The sequence below is a fragment of the Strix uralensis genome, chromosome 4 (genome assembly GCF_047716275.1).
Source record: "Strix uralensis isolate ZFMK-TIS-50842 chromosome 4, bStrUra1, whole genome shotgun sequence".
In the NCBI taxonomy this organism is placed as follows: Eukaryota; Metazoa; Chordata; class Aves; order Strigiformes; family Strigidae; genus Strix; species Strix uralensis.
Genome location: NC_133975.1, coordinates 25,771,765 through 25,791,258, shown reverse-complemented (window position 1 = coordinate 25,791,258; position 19,494 = coordinate 25,771,765). Strand labels below are relative to the sequence as shown.

At 41.6% G+C, this 19,494-nt stretch overlaps 1 protein-coding gene across 11 annotated transcripts in view; it reads right to left on the bottom strand.

The window, feature by feature from the left end:
- The window catches only part of TBC1D1 (TBC1 domain family member 1), a 114,186-nt gene that overhangs the window by 69,105 nt on the left and 25,587 nt on the right, over window positions 1-19,494 (bottom strand). Inside the window, exon 1 of one of the 11 annotated variants that reach the window (XM_074865976.1) lies at window positions 12,872-13,080. The exons of the other annotated variants lie outside the window; for them this stretch is intronic. Within the exon in view, the coding sequence (XP_074722077.1) occupies window positions 12,872-12,901 (30 nt within the window). The 5' untranslated portion in view covers window positions 12,902-13,080. Of the gene's footprint in view, window positions 1-12,871; window positions 13,081-19,494 lie in introns of those variants that run through there. 11 annotated transcript variants of the gene reach the window in all.

Sequence of the window (19,494 nt, the reverse complement as noted above, 5' to 3'; positions counted from 1 at the left end):
ATAAATAAACTGCCATGTCCCAGATTGCTGCTTGCTTTTGGACCCCTCCCCAAGAAAATCCATGATCCAAAAGCAAACTGAAGCTGACAAAAGGCCTCCGTGGGCTTTTAGTGCACCTCCAAATGCAATGGCACCTGACTGGCTCTGAAGCGGGTATTCCTACAAAATCTACTTTTGGGAAACCTATTAGTACACTATGCCCTGTACCTGGACGGCTTATCACATGGTGTTCACTAATTCATTCTTCCCCAGTCCCCTTCTGTCCTTACAATACAAAGCTTTTCATCTTGAACTGCTTCATCAGCTCCTCCATTGAGTACCATAGACTTTCAAGCAACAAATGTGAAATAAAGCAAGTCAACAGATATTTCAAATAGCACATAAACATCTTCATAGTATTATCTTCTCCATCTTTTGTTTCAAAGTTTTCTTTTCACACAATTTCACAAATGAAAACAGCACTTGAAGACATACCAGTAGTTGCTGGTCATACCTTCAGGATTCCTGACTCACATTTTACAAGGTGACTGTTGAACAAGGAGGCAATACCTATATATAAGTAATAGCTATAAACATCTGTGTTCATTCATTATCAAAAGAGATGAATTTTTTGGGGGGGGGGGGAGGGGAGGAAGTGGAATTGCAAATATCAAGTAGCTCCCATCACAGCGCTGAGACAGGTCTGGGGCTGAGTAGGAGGCTATCGGGTGGGAAACAGAAGGAAGCCTATTCTTAGTTATAAATGGGAAAAGCAATGGCATTTGAAAGCTTTCAGGACAATGGGTTTTTTCTTGTGGGGTTTTTTTTTGGGGGGGGGGGGGGTGGTACAACTGGCAAAATAGGGGTTAGCAAAACAGATAGAAATGAATGTTACAACTGAAATTATTTCTGATATAACCTCCTTAGACAGCTGATCCAAACACGTGTCAAAATCCCCCTCCCCTCAAAATTTATTTTTAAGTTTTCATGGGGTGTATGGGGAATCATCCTATGAAGGCTTTTGATTAACATGATGTATAAGTTAGCTGTACCTGCAATAGAGCAAAACACCATCTCTCTTACTCCAACAACACAGCGAGACTTCCTGTGGAAAGGGACAGCCCCACAGTCCTCCCTAGAACTGCTGGGGTGGGGGCAGAGGGACAGATGATGTTTTCCATGTGGAAAAAAAAAAAAGAAAAAAAAAAAAAAGAAAAATCTTACTCAAACATTAAACTTATAAAGGCCCTAAGGGAACTGGAGTGCAGAAGCTGATCATCTTTTTCCAGCATACTGCCTGACTGATATAAAATGCCAGTGAACCGATTTGCTTGTGGATAAGCACATATTTGCTTTGTCGTGGAGTAGTAGATTTCAGCTGCCTCAGGTCAACTCACAGAACAGGAAAGCAATGGTTAAACATCCCAAGAAAACTACCCTGACTTCCACTTAAGAAAAGCAGTTATTTAGGTTCACCAGTTTTAGTCCTTTTCAGATGTAAAAGAAAATGTTTCTCATCTCTAGGGGCTTTTTGAGTTTTTTAGGTGGTTTTTCTCTAAGATATGCCTTCTAGTGATGGCTCCTCATCAGAAGGTCTAATGGGATTATTCAAACTTGTCAATTAACTACCTACTTCCATGAAATCCACACCTATAGTTGATACTAGTTTGTATTCTTTTTTTTCCCCCTAAAATACAGTGTAAGCTACCCAGAATAACAATGTATTTATTTCTGAAAATTAATTTTCTTTGAACATAATGTGTTTGCCAGCCTTGGATTCCTACATGAATGGTCCTCTTAGGAATATCTACACATTTTATGGTACTGACATAGGTTAATTTAAAGTTTTATAAAGTTAAAGTTTAATGCTACTGATTTCTACCAGGCATTCCTAATGTACAGTGCATTCAATGTAACGGCAGAGGAGGAAGAACAATACACCTAAAGAGCCCTCAACTTTCAGCAAGACCCTAATTACATGAGAAGCATATAGGGGAAATTGTTAACAACCTACAGAATTAGAATGTATTTTGAAATGAACAACTCCGAGATCTTACTGACCTCCTATGATTCACTAAGGACAACTTACACTAAAACATTTATCATGCAATTTGAATTAAAACTATTCAACATCTTGTGCAGAAATTTAGCTACAATAGGATAGGTCATGTTTTAACTCTCTTGAAATAGTTCCTAAACCGTTATCAAGGACTGTGCAAAACACATTGCTTTCCTTTGGATATTTTGCATTTACTGGAAGCTATCAATGCCATTTTGTTGGGCAGAAAAGTGAAGAGCAAACTGTTCACTCAAGATCCTCTCCATTAAGATACAGCTAGATCACATTAGGGGAGTTGCCAATTCTTCCTCCAAAGAGTCAAGGATCATTGTCCTAAAAAGTCAGTCCTTCCAATTCCTGCTGATGATAGACAAATTAGACCTTGCTTCCCTCCTGTTAAAAGATAAAGCAGTCTTAAAACTTTACAGTAGGTGAAAAGTTCAACTTTTCTGTTTCTATTCTTCCTCTCAGATCCAGATTTGACAAAAATCTTGCAAGAAAAAAAGAGCTTGAAAAAAAGATGCTTGTTCCATAAGTCTTTATATCAGGTGCCTCTGAAAGTCACTGTAAGAGACCCAGTATGTCTGCACTAAGTACATAAGCGTGCTAGAAAAGTGAGAGAGAAAGGAAAAACAGATGGGATACTACATTTCTGAAAAAGTTATTTAACAATGTATTCAGAGGAAGATGATCAGTGTGGAAAATGTCATTCACTTAGAGACTGTCTGCAAGAGTGCTTCACTGCAAAGGCCATCATGAATGGTAGGAATGCATCAGCTGCAGAGCAGGGTTATAGACTAACTATCCTGTCTGGCAGTCCTGCAGTACCACCCCATGCAGCACTACTTCACTGGTTCATGCTTTTGGTCATCTTAACCAGATCTCATTTCTTCATTTAAATGTTGGCATCATGTTCATTGGCTGTTCTCTCCTCACTTTAACTGTTAAAGGGCAGCCAAGCACGTACCTTGTGTTGACAGTCAATAGTGCAATTGCATGTCCCAACACAAAACCCAAGATGTCGCTGCCCTTTTTTAGATATAGCTGCACATTCAGGACTAAATGGAGAAGAGCTGTCAAAACATAGATAAAAGGTGCCATCAAGACAAATGGAGCTATGGGATCACTCCTGAAAGACATCCCAGAGACAAGCCAAGGTGCCACCCCAGAAGTACCTAAGAACAAGAAGCCAGAAGACAAGTTTTAGCAGTGCCTCCAGATTATGAAAATGCCATGATGGTTCTCCCTGCTGACAAAAATTCTCATGTTTAGGTCCTGTACCAAATTCACTAAAGACCTACAGTGGCAGATCTTCAGATCTGCAGCCTGTGCCAACAACTTTATTTTGGTCATCTCAGCTCAGCACTATTACCTGGTCTATGCAAGCACTGCTAATTGATCTCAGAAGCAGTGCTTATCTAGGAAAACCCTAGTAACTAAAGAGTAACAGTTGAAATTCATCCTTCTCTTACTTGTCCATTAACCATACTACAGTATTACCAACATGCCTCTAAAGCTGCAGTCAATCATTTCCCTGCATAATCTGGTTTCTTTAATTAAACGCCATAATAACAGCAACCAATACCCAAGTCCTACATGATGCCTGACACGAGTTTGGAAGTACTAATGATGCAACTGATGAACGACAAGAGACAAAATGCAGGGAACTTCATTAATTTGAGTCTCCGTCTCAAAATTCTTATTATTTCTATGTAAGAATACAATGCAGGAAAAAAGAAAAAAAAATGAAAATCACAGCATGAAAAAGACAGCATCAGACTGATTGAAAATGGAAGATAGTCTCAGATTCTCAAGATACTTGCTAAAATAGTAATGATGCTCCTCCATCACTATAGCCAGAGCAAGCTAGCTGTACCAGTGGGAAAGGAAAAACTACCAAGCAGAGCTAGCCTCAGTGCCTTTCCAAAGTTCTGCAAAGCAGTGCAATATGTGGAGAACTGTAATCAATAAAAAAAGAGATATCAGTAAGAGTGTATACAAAGACTTTCAATAATACATTTTGGCCCATGATCATAACCATTTCTGGAGCTCCTACCATTTATTTGTATTATCACTTAACAAGTATCAAATTTGTATTTTATTCAGCTGCAAATTATAAGAATACACACACAAAAATTCACAATCTGGTCTCTTTTTGGGGTTATAAAATTGCTATTTTAAGCCTACCTAGTCTCTTCCAACTATTAATTTTCTGTTATTCCTTTTTACTCTTCCACTGTCCCCAAGTTAAGGCTGGGTTTCTTTAGAAAATGGTAAATCAGAGGGAGAACTACTGAACACTGAACTGCAGCTAAGCTGGACAGTTCATGCTGTCACACCCCTTTCAGAGTGACTGAATTCTGACCTTCACAGTATTTCCGAAGTACTCACTGAGGAAACCCAAAAGGGAGTGGTGAGTATTCAACATTTCTAAAACACAGATGTCACAGACTTACAGGATCTCCACGAGAAGTTGTAAGGGGATACAAGGATGATGTTCTATGGGACACACTAACAGATAAGCTGAAGGAAAGCAGTAAGAAGAGAAGGAAAAAAAGATTTCAAGGAAAGACTCCTTTTAATGCCAGCTTCTTCCCCCCCAATTATGTCAGCACTAGGGACTGCTCGTATTTCAGCCACGCCTAATACACAAGTGAACTGGGCCTTTTTATGTTGTTTTTTAAACATACGTGAAAGCATTATCAAATCTTTAGAAATACCAGAGAAAAAATACCACTTTAATTATAACAACCTACAATAAATAATTTTGTGTATGATTCTGCACTTTATAAACAAAACATAGCATCAGCTTTATGAACTGTGTTCACATATAAAAGAACATTTTTCTTAAGTCTACAAAAGTCAGCCTCCAATAACTGTATGTCAAATGGAAATGTCAAGCACTTCCACAGAATGCTAAATCCTACAGGTTATATTCCAGCGGGATTTATCCAAAATCTGAAATTCCAGCACATATTTTTGATTCAAGTTCTGAGTAACTACCACCAGTTTTAAAGACAGGCCTCTTGTACATAATCGTCTAAAACTCCAAAGCACTTCTACAAATCTCCTTTTCCATGGCTTGCATTTGAGGAGATTGGAAACTATAAAAAGGTCCAAAGAAACAAAACCAGCATGAAACATTTAGTGTTAACCATCCAAATTTCCATGACAACAGCTTCAGTGAGCTCACCTCATTGGCACTATAGCAGCAGACCAATGGTCCAGTAAACTAGAGAGGCAACTGTTAAGATCTAATAAAAGTAAGATATTTGGTTACAGAGTTCCTTGAAATAAACACACAAAGCCCCGAAAATGTTTGATTGAAAAAGAAAGGGGCTGTTTAGTTTAGCTCAGCTTTGCCATTTTCAGTAGCTGTGAGTGTGCCTGTGTAACTATGCACAAGCAGTCTCTTCTCCCCAAACGTGCAATTTCACAGAATATCTCTACCTGAAAATCCTGTTTGGTTACTGCATATCAAAGGTTCCCCCTGGAAAAAAACATATGTTTTTGATTACAGTGATGATGTACAAAGAGAAGCACTCACACGTCCAAAGCCAGAAACTTCTAAGCTGGGAAGAAGCTTCCAGGTATTTCAGTCAAGATGAATTTTTGTTTTGGTTTTTAAATATGACCATCAATGTCTGCTTACATGCACACTGCCCTAAGAATGTAAGGGAATACATATTTTTTACTCTCTCTTCACAGTGCTTCAGTTAGTGACAAATGAAAAGTCCAGCTCACAGAAACTCAGACACCCTCTTCAGGCCTGAAATTCTCACAAAGCAGTAGCCAAAAGGTCAACATCCCAATAAAACAAAAATTCTCTCATGGACCCCCATTCCTTGCATCCGGGCCAGCTACTGGAAAGCTCTTCATATGCTGTTTGTCCAGCTTCTCTAACTGGATTCTCAAGTATTATATAGGTGTGACTACTTCACTATTTTAATTTGGACCAGAAACACGTTTGAGAGTGGATTCCCCCAATCTACTTCTTGTGCAACAGACTGCATTGTGGAACTGTCTCAAAGTGTCTGAACTGATCTCCATTTAAATAGAACTAAACCTTCATTTTGTGATGGATTTCCTGCAGACAGGCATTTGGTTCACAGCACCAAATTAGGGCTAGTTCAAAGTAAAACCCCCTTCCCTGAATAAGGTACACAACCTTAGGGATATGATGTAGTTGGGAACTGTCAGTGCTAGGTTAACGGTTGGACTAGATGATCTTCAAGGTTTCTTCCAACCTAGATGATTCTGTGAACCTGTCCTCAGCACCAGCAATTTCCCTTGAACTGTATGCTACTTGCTAAGGTAGATGCAACCTACAGGTGATTTCATTCAGGATAACTGCAGCTTTCACACACCTGGCCAGCTGATCCAGGAATACTGGCCTGGCCTTTTGGGAACTCACAGACACAAGAGAAAAAAGGTAGCAGAAACCCAGTTGTTATGCTCTAGTCCATCTCAACAGCGTAAAGGTGCTTGAACCTCCCTCTTGATTCTCAGTAAGCAAACCGTGTTTTTCAGAAAGATTTTACTTTAAAGCTCTCCTATTAAAATTTTATGCTTATGCACCACTCTCAGGATTTGTTATTGCAACTTGGTTAAAAAGTAAGAATAACCAAAACCAATCCACTACAACTCAGTACAAATAAGTCAGTGATCAAACCAATGCACAGTGGTTGATGTCATTCCTTGTCTCAGCTTCTGTTCTTGGAGTTCCAGCTGCTCTTCACAGCTCTACTGCCTCACCTGCCCATACAAATTAGTAAACAAGCTTCTATTTGGGCATGTCTCTTGACATATTTTGCATATCTTTACTGATATGTCAAATACTAACAAAACTGAGGCTGAGATTTTTTTTTCCCTCAGTCATTGCCAGCCATGAGTATTTCAGCTTGAACAGTTCAGCTGTAAAGGCTTCTAATTAAAAATAAAAAATATAGCCAAGCTGTATTTCTATTAACAGTGTTTCTACTGAAGATTTACTTGCCAAGTCATTAGTCAACCTCTGTACACCATACACAACCTCAGCTCCTTCAACTTCAAGAAGTCATTTAAACCATTTTATTTTAAAATTTTAAGTATTATTAGTTGGCACAATAAAAACGTCCCAACATCCCCTTAAAGCAGAGTTTTCTCAGAAATGCTGCAGCTTCTATATTCAGGATGATGGGAAATTATAAACTGGAATTGTCTTGCAGCTCTGTGAGCTGATGTCTGAATAGAGGTGCTTTGCCTGAATTTTCCCTTGAAGATATTTCTACTTGGGGAACCCAGCGCCAAACTGCTGCTTTTGTGTTCTCAGCAACACCTCTAGTGCACATAAAAGACTGTTTCATTATAGTAGCCTTCCAAAAAAGCAGGCTATGATGTGAAACAGTATTTTAGATCATCAAATGTAAAGCAAATAAAGTTAAACTGTGGTGTCCCATATATATATATACACATATACATGATAAAAACCCAAACAAACCCTTTGTTGTATGGTCCACCTCTGATGGGATCTGGAGTTTTCCCCGATCCTGCAGGATTTACTAATATTTTTGTTATTGGTTTGGCCCAAAACATGTTAACCACATGAAGACAGCTAATAGCACCAATTTCCAGAGAGTTTTTCAGCAAAGGTACACAAACAGTTTTTGACTGGAGCCTACAAGTTCTGTTTTGAATAGCAGAGGGCAGGACCTGTACAAAGCAGCAAGCTCAGCTACCTTCTTGGGCTTGGCGTGTTGCTAAATCTGAGGGTCGACATGAACCTGAAATAGATACTCATAAGAAATTAATTCAGAAAGGCATAAATGATTCAAAAGAAAAACCTTGGTAAGCTGCAATCTACATGGCCAGGAATTTCACTATGTAAAGCCCTACTCCTTACTAAGCACCTGTAATGTACCTTACAAATGCAGAGGACACTTCCCTCCTACATCTGCCCAGCCACATAAAAGCCATGTGAGCCAGACTGTATTCTGATCCTCTCCCATCGAATCAGGGACATCTAAGCAGAGCGGGTGCAATTCAGGCCTGGCATGCAGGAAAAGAAATGGAAGGACAAAGAATAAAAGCGAACAGCTCCAAAGGGAACATAACTGCTGAGTAACAGAGGGGTTTTACCACAGAACTGACTTCATTTCAAATGCTGAGCACATATTCCTCAGTCATCGCCCAGACCCCCGCAGGGGAAGGTGGGGAGTGACTGGCATACAGAAAACAGCGTGTTTCAACTGCTCGGCATTTTGTGATAATCCGCATTTATCTGAAAGCTGTCAATTGGTAACAACATTTTTCCCCCAGCATAAACTGGCTTGGAGAAACACATTGAGCAGCAAAGTGGTGTTCTCTGACAGGTGCACTGTGCAAACGCGGGCACCAAAACCCAGCTCCGGCAAAAATCCGAACTTTCTCTTTGCTGCATTGCTGGCATCCGGCCTGGGAGACAAGCAAGGGTCTGTCCCTCCAGCCCTACCGACAGAGTCAATGGCTTCAAGGAGATTCTTCTACAAGCAACACTGTGGCATTTGAGCCTTCCCTCCCCAGTGATTCCCCACTCTTCCCCAAGACTAGTTCTCTGTTAACTCTCTAATTCTTGATACAGTATCCAAGTATTCAAATTCATTTACAAAAAAGGGTTATCAGGAATAAATGCACTAGCACAGACAAGGGTTGTACCCCATAGGATACCACCACCGTTTATTTACCTCCCCAAATAATTTACCATTTTAGCAGTAAGATGGGCTTAAGACAGGCTTAATAAATTTCTAAGTTTATTGGGCTTTAGACAGTGTTAAAACACCTGGTTGTGAGGGCTCCTTAAGAGACCAAACCTCGATTTGTTTGGATAAAATGCCAGTCATTCCCTGAGGGATTAAAGATGCCCAAAGGTGCTCAACTTTGCTGGAAGCTGTGGAGAATAAAAGAAAGAGGCACTCAGTACAGCTGGAACAAAACATCCTCACAAATGAGTTTGATATGCCCTAAAACAGACAAGCAAAAAAGCAAAGATCACCCTTTCAGAATACTCCTAAAAAGGAGAAAAAAGGAGGGTGGGATTTCTTGAGCTTCCTGATTTTCAGTCTCTCATTCCTTCTCATTCTCTTCCAGAAGGCAAATTAATTTAATTTGCAGCTTCTGACCTAAACTAAGAAGTAGATTGTTACTCCCATGCATTCTCCCCTGGAGGTCTACTAGGCACTCTATTATTTAGAAAATAGTAGAAATAACAGCAAAACATCAGCAAGATCAATTCCAACACAGCATATTAAACTATATTAGGATTCCAAGAAAAATAAGTGGCATTTCCAATATTACTATAATTCAGTAATGCTTCATGGCACAAGGCAAGTAACCAAGCCTTGCTACACTGAATAGCGTAGACACTTTCTTTTTTGATGCCTTGAGAGCTTCCCAAACTGAAGAAAGCTCACAGGCAATTATGACTCAGCAGTCCTTGGAAAAAAACCCCAACAATCTACTTCTTGCTTTGCTATTGGGAATTTCAGAGCATCTATTGTGAATAAACCTTAAAATCTGATCTTCAGAGCAGAAGAAATCCAAACTATCAACTTTGCAGTCCAAGGTCCAAGATTAGCCAAGCCAGCTGTGGACGACCACACCATAAACCCACCCTTTCTGTCAGTGCTGCTGGGAGGTTCCCTGGGCTGCAGTGACAAACCCTGCTGCTCTCAGTTCCCCTCAGGAGGGACACAGGCACATCCCTTCCCAGCTGCTGTCCTGCAGGTTGGAGGTGGGTGAGCAGGGTTGATTGATCCAGACCAGCAAAATGGTTATAGAAGAAACCTTGATATAAATAACCTAAATAACGTAACCTTGCTTTGCATTTTACCTTAGTTATTTTCTTTACCGGTTCCTTGTTGGTTTACAATCCTTTAGACAAAATAAGCTGAAGCTAAACACAGCTTTCACATTATAAACAGTACTCTTCTTTTGTAACTAGAAATACACACTATGTATAAATTACTTAACTAGCTGAGAATCTGAGAACACATTTACTCAAATTCTTTATTTATACCATTTATTACACTAAGAACTGTTTCTGTTTCTTCAGCAATCAGTTCTTTAATTCTGGCTTCTGTCAAGCTGCTTCTGAATAGAAACTTGCATTATAAACTTAAATTAATTGTAGACAACAAACACTTAACTGGGGTGTTTTTTTCACTTAAACTAAAGCTGTATTAAACATGATGGAAATGGAAATAAAATTACTCTTAACTATCACTGTACTATTATCTCCTACTAATGAATTAATGGTGTGCAACTGCACTGTAAATCAGTAAAAATCTGCATTTCTACCTATTTTTTTTATATGCAAACTGAAAGCTACAATGTTTTTCAACTCCAAAATGATTTCGTTACTTTTAGTAACAGTTATTGCAGTGAACTATACTGAACATAGATTAAAATATCTCTGTGTATCTACATAAGTGACTGTATTGCCTACCCACAATAACGCAAAGTTAGTTTACACTTTCAACAAGCCATGTTTTAAGGTGCTTAGTCAAAGGTTTCCCTGAAGCCAGTTGTCTGACTTTGTATAAAACCGTGCAGGAAAAACAGGTATAACTGTTCTTATTTATTTAAATAATTTTAGGAGACTAAAACAAGTCAGTACTTAAGAATTCATTATCCACCGAGTCATCATTCAAGTGGTTTAGCCAGCATCCATACGGTCAACGTGGGCAACACCAACCCACGTAAGACTCAAGCAGGGCTTTATCCTCCAGCCCAGAACAGGCCCCACGACCCAGCCTGGCAGCACCGCAAAACTCATACCCAAGGAGCCTGCATGTAGGTAGAAGACCAGTTGGGTAAAACAGCACATAAAAACCTGTAATGAAGACATATTAAAAGGTAACGTTTATACAAACACTAGGGACCAATTTTACAGCACACAGGAGTAAATTACTTCACTTCTAAGTATCTGCGGACCTGGGGATTTGCATGGTGACACTAAGCACTCATGTTACTGAATGGGGGTGCTGCTCATTTTTAAGCAATAGGTGCAGGGGGACAGCTTTTTTTTGAGGGGGGAAATTTCCTCCCCTCCACGTCCTGCAGTCACTCCCTGTTCTGGAACAGGCCACCATCTTATAAAAACTGGAAAGGCTTGCATTTGTGTTGAAAGCCTACAGCAGCAGTTCCTACATTTTTACTGATCAGATTTTGGCAGGCAGAAAAGCTTTCTCTGTTAACAAGCCTCATTTTATATTTCTAAATACACTGCTTTGCTTTCACTCCCAAATTAGCGCTGATGATTAACAGCCATTAAAAGAATAAAACCAAACACTTGCGAGGAACCAGCATTGCAATAATTAGTTCTGAAAGCCCAGAAAGCACTCCCGACAGCAGTGTTAGAAGTGTGTTTCTGCAAGAACTGCTGTTACTCTGTCTAAAAATGCAGCCAGCTCTGTGCGCTACAAGTTCTGCCTTGTACCTCCTCTAGGACTAACTTCTCTCTGACTAGCTGCTTTGTCCAGCTGACAAGTGAACAACGGGGGGGGGGGGGGGGGGAATAGGCCACCCCTTGGTGACATCCCTAAAGTATTTACTCAACAGCATCACTCATTTTTGACAGCAGCCACCTGTATAGGAGACTGGCATATTTGTAAGAGTCAGCATGGAAATCAGCTGGTATCATTCCCTCAGATAATGTGGCAAATCAGGCCTTATGTCATCCATGAGACAGAGACACAGTGATAACAGGAGAGGGAACTATTTTAACAAGAGGTCCACCTGGTAGCTCTTTAAACAGAGAAAAAAAGCCAAGTGGAAAGAGGAAAGGATACATTTCTATTTTTCAGGGCATAGCTAAAATTAAGCAGGCTCCTTTTAAGACAGAACAGAGAAAATCCTTCTATCTGATAATGTGAACGAAGGCACCACAGTCACACATCAAGAACTTCCTAACTTCCCAGCGTAGGTATTTCCCATGTTACATGTTCAGGGAGAGGGATGCATAACAGTGATTAAGTAACTGACCATTTACACCTGGCATAACAGAAGGGAGAACCAGGTTTTATGTGGTCTGCCTAGTATGCTAGGCTGCCTCTTAAACTTCAAGATAGTATTTTTTTTCCCCAGATAATTCCTCCAAGGAACCCCCAATTCTTGCCTGTCATACAGCTGTTTCACCCACTTGTTCTCTTCTACACTTTCTACTGTGCCTCACGACAGAGTATCATGTACAGCTCATTTTAAATTCAGAATGACTGTTAGTTTGGAAACAATTTTTTTTTTTTGAAACATCAGCTCAAAACTATAATCTAGATTTCTTTATCCATCTCTGCTGCTTTGCATCCACATGGAGTTTCACAGTTACAGTGGAAAATCCTACTGAAGCCCTAGACACACGGATGTAAAAGCCAGCATGACACATGCATTGTCAAACTTAAGTAAGTCTCCCACTAAAAGCTAACTTACTGTTCTTCATAAATTCAGAGTATGACAAAAACCAGGAAAAAAGTCTAAAACAAACAGCGGGAGTAATTACATATTCCCCAGAGCACACAAGCTGCGTTCAACTTGAGCAGCCAGTACGACCACACCTTCCGTGCAGTTTTAATTCCAGCTCTCCCCTTGTAGGTGGACCCGCAGCAAGGTAGAACCCCTCAACCCAAGCCATGAGTTACATCAGTTTGCCTTTACTGTTCACTTTGAGTGCTTCTCCTTTTCCCTGGCTGAACAATACAGCAGGGCTCTGATCCCTTCCCAGAGACGGTTGACTTGCCTTGAAATTAAATGCGAACATCTGCAAACTCTTAGGCTGGACTTTATTTCCCGAGAGCGGGGGACGGCGGGCGCGGCGCCGCCTACCTTAGCCACCCAGCTGAACAATGGTGACATCCTACGAGCTCCGGCACGGCGGCCGGCGGCGATCCCCGGCTCCGGCCGCTCCTCTGCGCCTCTCCCCGCCGCCTCCCGGCTGCCGCCTGCCGCTCCCGCCGCCTCATGCGCCGGGACGGGAGCCAGCCCGCCCGGCCTCCCAAAGCTTCCCCGCCGCCGCCTCCGGGCGCCGGGCACCAGCCGGCGGGACCGCGAGCTACCCGCGCCGGGAGGCTCCCGCGGCGGCGCCGGCTGCTGCTCGGTGCTGCGGGGCGGGAAGGGAAAGGAAGGGCCGGGCCGGGGGCCGGGGCCGGGCCGCGTCCCGCCCCCGCTGCGCTCCGCCTCCGCCGGGGCGCCCCGCGCCGGGCTGCGGCCGCCCGGCCCCGGGAAGGCGGGAAGGGAGCGGGCTGGCCCTGCGGCAGCGCGCCCCAAAGCCCGGAGAAACGCCTGCTACCGCATCGCGGTGCCCCTTCACGTAACTCAGCGCAAAAGACGGGATTCGCAACTATTATAAAAAAAATCCCACGCGGTCCACGTAACTTTCCGGGATATGCCGGCATCGAAGTCGTGCCTAACATTAAAGGATCAAGCGAAAAACCGTCTGTTTGAAACCACTGTGAAACGTTACACTTCCAGTCAGGCTCACCATTCATGTTAGCGTTTGACATCACACGCTAGTAGCTCTACTTTCAGAAATAACTGTTGAAGGAGAGAAAAAAACAGTATGGCACAAGTCGGTAGTATGCCTGTTTCTGGCAGGTCAAGGGACGTTACCTGCCACCCGGACAGGAAAGGTGTTCATTCCTGTTGTCACTCTGCCTAGACCGCCTGTGAACACACAGCCCTGCTCAGTGGCCGTAGGGCTGCCTGAAAACAACCCATTTTCCTCAGTCTGGAGGAAGGGCACAGAACGAGGGGAAAAAAAAGGCCTGGATTTCACAGGAAATAATCCATTGGGCCCAAAACAAAAAGCCCTTTATTTTCCATCACCCCACAGAAACAAAGTGAAGAACTAGATTTCTGAAATTGTAACAGGAAAGCATAGGGGTCTATTCTGCACTTCTTCCCCATAAAATTCAACTGCTCCAAGTTAGATGTCAAAAGGCCAAATTCAGCTCTTCTCTTTGCCCAAAGACACTCTCACCGAGACAGTCACCCCGCCTGGGAGAGTGTCCTGCATGTGCCCGCACTTGTGTACTCAGGGGCAATGGAATAATCTCCGGGTTGAGAGCTGACACTGTCCCACTCATCTAAGTTATTAAATGACCACATGAGCAATTGAGTGACACCGCACACACGGGCTGGGGAGAAGCAGAGCCAATCGCACAGCTCACCAAGGCAGAAAAGGGGCAGTTTCAGCCCCTGCCCCAGACTGCATGATCCTGCAGCTCTGGGTTTGGTTCACTCCAAGCAAACGAGGCAGCTGCTGAGAGAGCTGTATCACCTCCTAATGCTGCACTGGCAAGCACCATAGCACTAGCTGTGTGTGTATAAGGGGCCGCCCCGGTGGGCTGAGGGGGCAACACAAAAGCAGGTCTTCTCAGGTCGTACCTGTGGCACCTGCAGTACCTAAGCACGGCACTTCCACCCACTTCCTCCTGAGGAACAGAGAATCACAAAAAAACAAACCAGAATGCTGATGCAGAACAGTAACACCTACCCAGAAAAGGTGGCATGAAACAAAGGACTGCACCAGTGAGGCGTGATGTCTCTGTCATGGCCAACGCATCGCTGATAGTCTGAGAATGGAGGTATCCAGCTGTGGTGGATGCACAGCTGGTGCATGGCAGTGCATACCCAGCCCTGGCCTGGCCCAGCAGTGCCGTGGCCCAGCTGAGCTGGTGCTGGGACTGTGGAAATCTGCTGTCACTGGATGCTGTTAGCACTCTCTAGCTAAATATTAGTCTACCCATCTGTAAAATTAAGTCTTGACCAGTTTCATTGGCTTGCTCAAAGACACACTGCTAATCAGGGGAAGAAATTTAATGTGGGAATTTGAAATCCTTTTTTCTGAGCAACATTTGCCAGAGCACCTCAAAATACTAACCAAGGAGCTAATAAACCAGCATGCAACTTATTTACAGTAACCTTCTCATGGTTGGAGAGCCCAAAGCCTGACTGGACCTGGTTTCTGGAATTAAAACCATGACAAATACATTTCATATTTATACAAAAAGAGAATAGAGATCCATTTTCCAATAGTTCTATAGGTTAAAATGTAAGCCAAAATGTCTTGCTAACAATTTTTTTTTCCTCTTCATCTTGCTTTTCATCTTCCTAAATATTTTTTAGTGAGAATAAAGTAGGTCAATGTCAATGTAGCTTCTGGAAAGTAGAGGGTGATTCACAAGGATGGTCAATGGCTTGTTTTGTCATTATGATAGTGGCCATAGACAGTTTGATTGCACCAATATTCTTAGCCATAAGCCCAATAAATGACTCAATATGACTGACACTCACTCTGGTGGTGGTCTCTAAAGGTTTATTGGCATGATGGAGAAATTTTCACTGCTGCTACTGTTCATGATGCACATGAGCACATACATTAATAAATTACATCTGTTCTCAGGTCTTTAAACTAGGCACCATACCGGAACACTAGAAGTATTACCATCTGAAGTACAGAACTGGGTCTGCTTTTATTTCATAGAGCAACCAAGGGCAAGAGCAAGGCAGAATGTTCCTCGTTATGTGCTGCTTATATTTGTACAGTATAGCCACTATTTGGTGGTAGCATTAGAGTGCATTTCTCTAACACTGAGTGTGAACAATATTATTTCTAAATAATTAAATCTTCCCCTTTCTCTGAGGGGATCCTGCCTGCTTGGAAGTTTTTCCAGCTCCCCCTTCCTGACTGGCAGTTTTAAACTAACATCCCCTCTGAGTCCACATTAAACGCTGATATCAGTCAGGAGGTCTGGCTTCTCGCCCTGACTGCAACTCTCTCAAAGAGCCATCCCATGTGTCACTTCACACTACTTGCTTCTAAACCTGTCGCATGCAGTTGTTATAGTGATGTTTATATGGTTTTAAATGCACTCTGAAACCTTCTACATGCTTCTGTAGGACTGGGAGGAAGAGTGGTCTAGTGGTGAAGACACTGAATTAGGAGACAGAGTAACAGTGAATGAATTCCAGCTTCTGCTGGTAACCTGACCTTCAGGCATGCTGCATCACCCCTCTCTCTGCTTTAGTTCATCTGTTAAATGGAGATGATATCTGCCAGCCTTGAAGGAAGGAGGAGTGGGCAGTCTTTGGCATTTGGGTAACAGCTGGCAGCTAGGCTTAAGTGTTCAGATATAAAAACATTTGGTAATGCATGAAATTCTTGAGCGTAAATGAAAAGGTCACTGTGTTGCTCACCTTCCAAAAAAGATAGATTTAGTAATGTAGTAGGAACAATAACTGCATTCATTTTTCAGGATGTTCAACTTTCTAAAAACAGAACCTCTGTATTTTTCTATTTTAAGTTTGGCTTGTGCAAATAACTGTCTCTCCAAAAATACTTATATAACCATTTTGGGTAAATGGAAAAATTCAGGGCCAGGGAATAACATCTGTATTGCATAAACAGTAAGTAGCACTTGACACCATCTTATCTAAGTGTAAGATCTTTTAAAAAACAAAACAAAATCCTCATTCCTATGAACTGTTCCATGTTATCATGGAAAATACTAGCAAAATATTTGTGGCTGTTTTTAAAATAGTAGCAATTAATATACTTCAAAGCCACAACTGAAAGCTTACATCATCAGAAAGATGATGTTTCAGTTTTACAGATGTCCTTCATAAATTTACACATACACAAATACCCCCATTATTTCCCCTCCAACAAAGCTCTCTCCACTAAAATAAACCATTTAGAGATAAGGAAAGAGATGTGAGATATAAAGAAATATTAAGAAGAAAGGAGGCTGCAGTCAACCTTTTAACTCAAAGGAGGAATATTTTCTTTCTCCTCTGATTTCAGCTTTCTTTAGGTTTAATGGCTGTAAATATTTTTGAGAGTCTTCACAGTGTGTCAGCGCTGAATCACGTCTCACAAGAAGTTGCATTAAGGGTATAGCCACAACTGTATTACCTGAGAACTGGCCTCTCCTGTTACTTTTATGTTAACTCTGGCAGTGGTTTTACAGCAGACCCCATTCCCTTTTGAAGCTTTTTGCTCTGAATTGTACTTAAACATGTTTAGGCAGCTGTTCTTCTCATGAATTATCCCCTCTACCCACATTCACTATTAGAAGTTTCACTTCTCTGTTCTTTCCCTGTACAAAGGTCTTTGTAAATTCAGCTGAAAAAACGCAAGAAAAAAACATGCCTGTCAGTAATTACCAGTATCAATTATTTGGCCTTTGTTTAAAAACACGATTTTTATCCTTTATTACTCAGCTTTCACCATTCATTAGGATTTCTTTACTTAGCTTTCACCATTCATTAGGATTTCCTTGAGCCTTGTCTCATCCCTTCCCATTCTGAGCAGTAGTCTGGATGGTTTCTACTTCATTAGAGGAAAAAGATAGAAAGAAGGTAACTACTGTGAGAGTACTGTTTGTCATGTGAATTCAAAATGAAATAATGTTTTGGTTCTTAGATACAGCTGTATTAAAAGATACCAAACCAAAGGTGTCTAAGGAAATCCCAGACTTTTATGGCATCTCCATATGATGCAAGATGCAACAAATCATTCACCTGGATCCACTGAAGAAAAAGAGTAATGAATCCTTTGGATTTCATCCTATCCAAAGATTCAATCAAGCCTGACTAGCCAGCTTCTGAGAAGATATTGTGGTCAAGGAAAGAGTAAGCTTTGCTACTTCTTTTGGCTAAATTATAAGCAAACTCCTTCTTTCTCCATACTAAATAAAATAAAAGACTAATCACAAAATCAAAGAAGATCTACATCAACCCCCTGATGAGAGACAACAGCAAGACTTGACAGCTAACAACTGACTGGCAGCGGCTGTTCCCTTAATGCAAAGTGCATAGGAGCCCACTGCCCTGAGCTGCACATCCATGCTAAAGATGAAATCCAGCCCTCATCAAAGAAAATGATATGACTTTCTTGGTGGTTTCTAGACACTCAGTGGAAACAGAAATGACAATGTTTTGGGTAATCTTCTTAGTACTGTTAGTGAGTTAAGAGTGTAGACTGACGTGTTTTGGCTATCTGCTAACCAGTAGCAAATATGGAAAATGCAAGACATTGGGCCAGTGCCCAGAGATAACATGCAATTCACTCCCCATGTGGCAGACAGAAGAGAACAATTCCTCACCAGAGTGCTGGGCACTGACTCAGCAGTGCAACCCTTTCCAACCTCTCCTGTAGGTTTTAGCTTATATGTGATTGACTTTTCAGCCACAAAATCTGTAACTGCTAAAATGCTTTGATTCACAGAATCACAGAATCGTCTAGGTTGGAAAAGATCTTGAAGATCATCTAGTCCAACCATAATTCAAGTGACTACTAGCATTTCCTCAGGAATGAAAAGCAGCATTGGCAATGGGTTATCTGTCCTCTTCCCTACCAGCAGCATCCATCCTCTCTCCAACAGTGTCAGAGCGTAAGAGGCTTACCATGTGCTGAGGCTCATTTGGGATCCTGCATCTCAGCGAGAGGGATCTGTGAAGGGAAAAGTGATCTTACACCATGTAGGTGTAGTGCTAGGACCTGAATAATAGGCCCTGAAACAAAGTTGACCTCTAGATGAACCTCACAACCAAATGTTAGCCATTATTAGTATCTTCTAATTAGTAAAACCTGTATTACTATTAGCATTTATTAATTAGTATCTGATCATTAACAAAATATGTATGCTCACTAGTGAAAGATGCAGCTTAGACAAAATGTAATCAGTAGTAAGGATGAAATGTTGTGAGAATGTGCATCCAACTTCCCTTGTTTAGCATTGTTCAAGGCTGAGAACCCAAGTGTTTAGCCTTGTTAGAAACTCCCTTGGTTCTCCCCCCAGAGCCCTGGCCAGGCTTTGGGTTGAATCCAACAGGAGGATGAAACCAGATGTTACTGCTCAAAGAAAAGTGCAAGTCATTCTGACTTGCTGATTTTTGGTATATAAGACTGGAGCCTCTTGCCATGACTTTGGATGCCTCACCTATGGACGGACTTCCCACTTTCAGGGAAAGGCTCTCCAAATCCTTGATGCAACCAGGGCTCCCCAGCGACTCCGGATCTGGATGATGGTAACCTATGCAAGTGGTGATGGATCTTTCTTAATCACTACTCTCCCCGTCGTGTAGTAATGATTAGGTGCATTACCTTGCTTGTTCTTATTTTCTATAATTAACTGTATGTAGTAATAATTAAATGTACTATTCTGTATTGTTCTTATTGCTTATTTTCTGTATTACTTAGTTATATCCTTTAATTATTAACAGTAAAATAAGTCTACTCTTTTCACTCTGGTGTCTGAGTTTAATTGGCATCCTTGATCAGCAGAACAGTAGGAGAGAAGCACAAGAGCCCAAGGGCCATGTTGTTCAGCAGGCAGTGGAATGAAGTCCTCCTTGTGCAAGTGCTGTCCTGCAGGCAAGGTTAGATCAACTACAGCAACGTCATGAGAGTATTAGATGATAAAATGCCTCATGAAGTTGAAGAA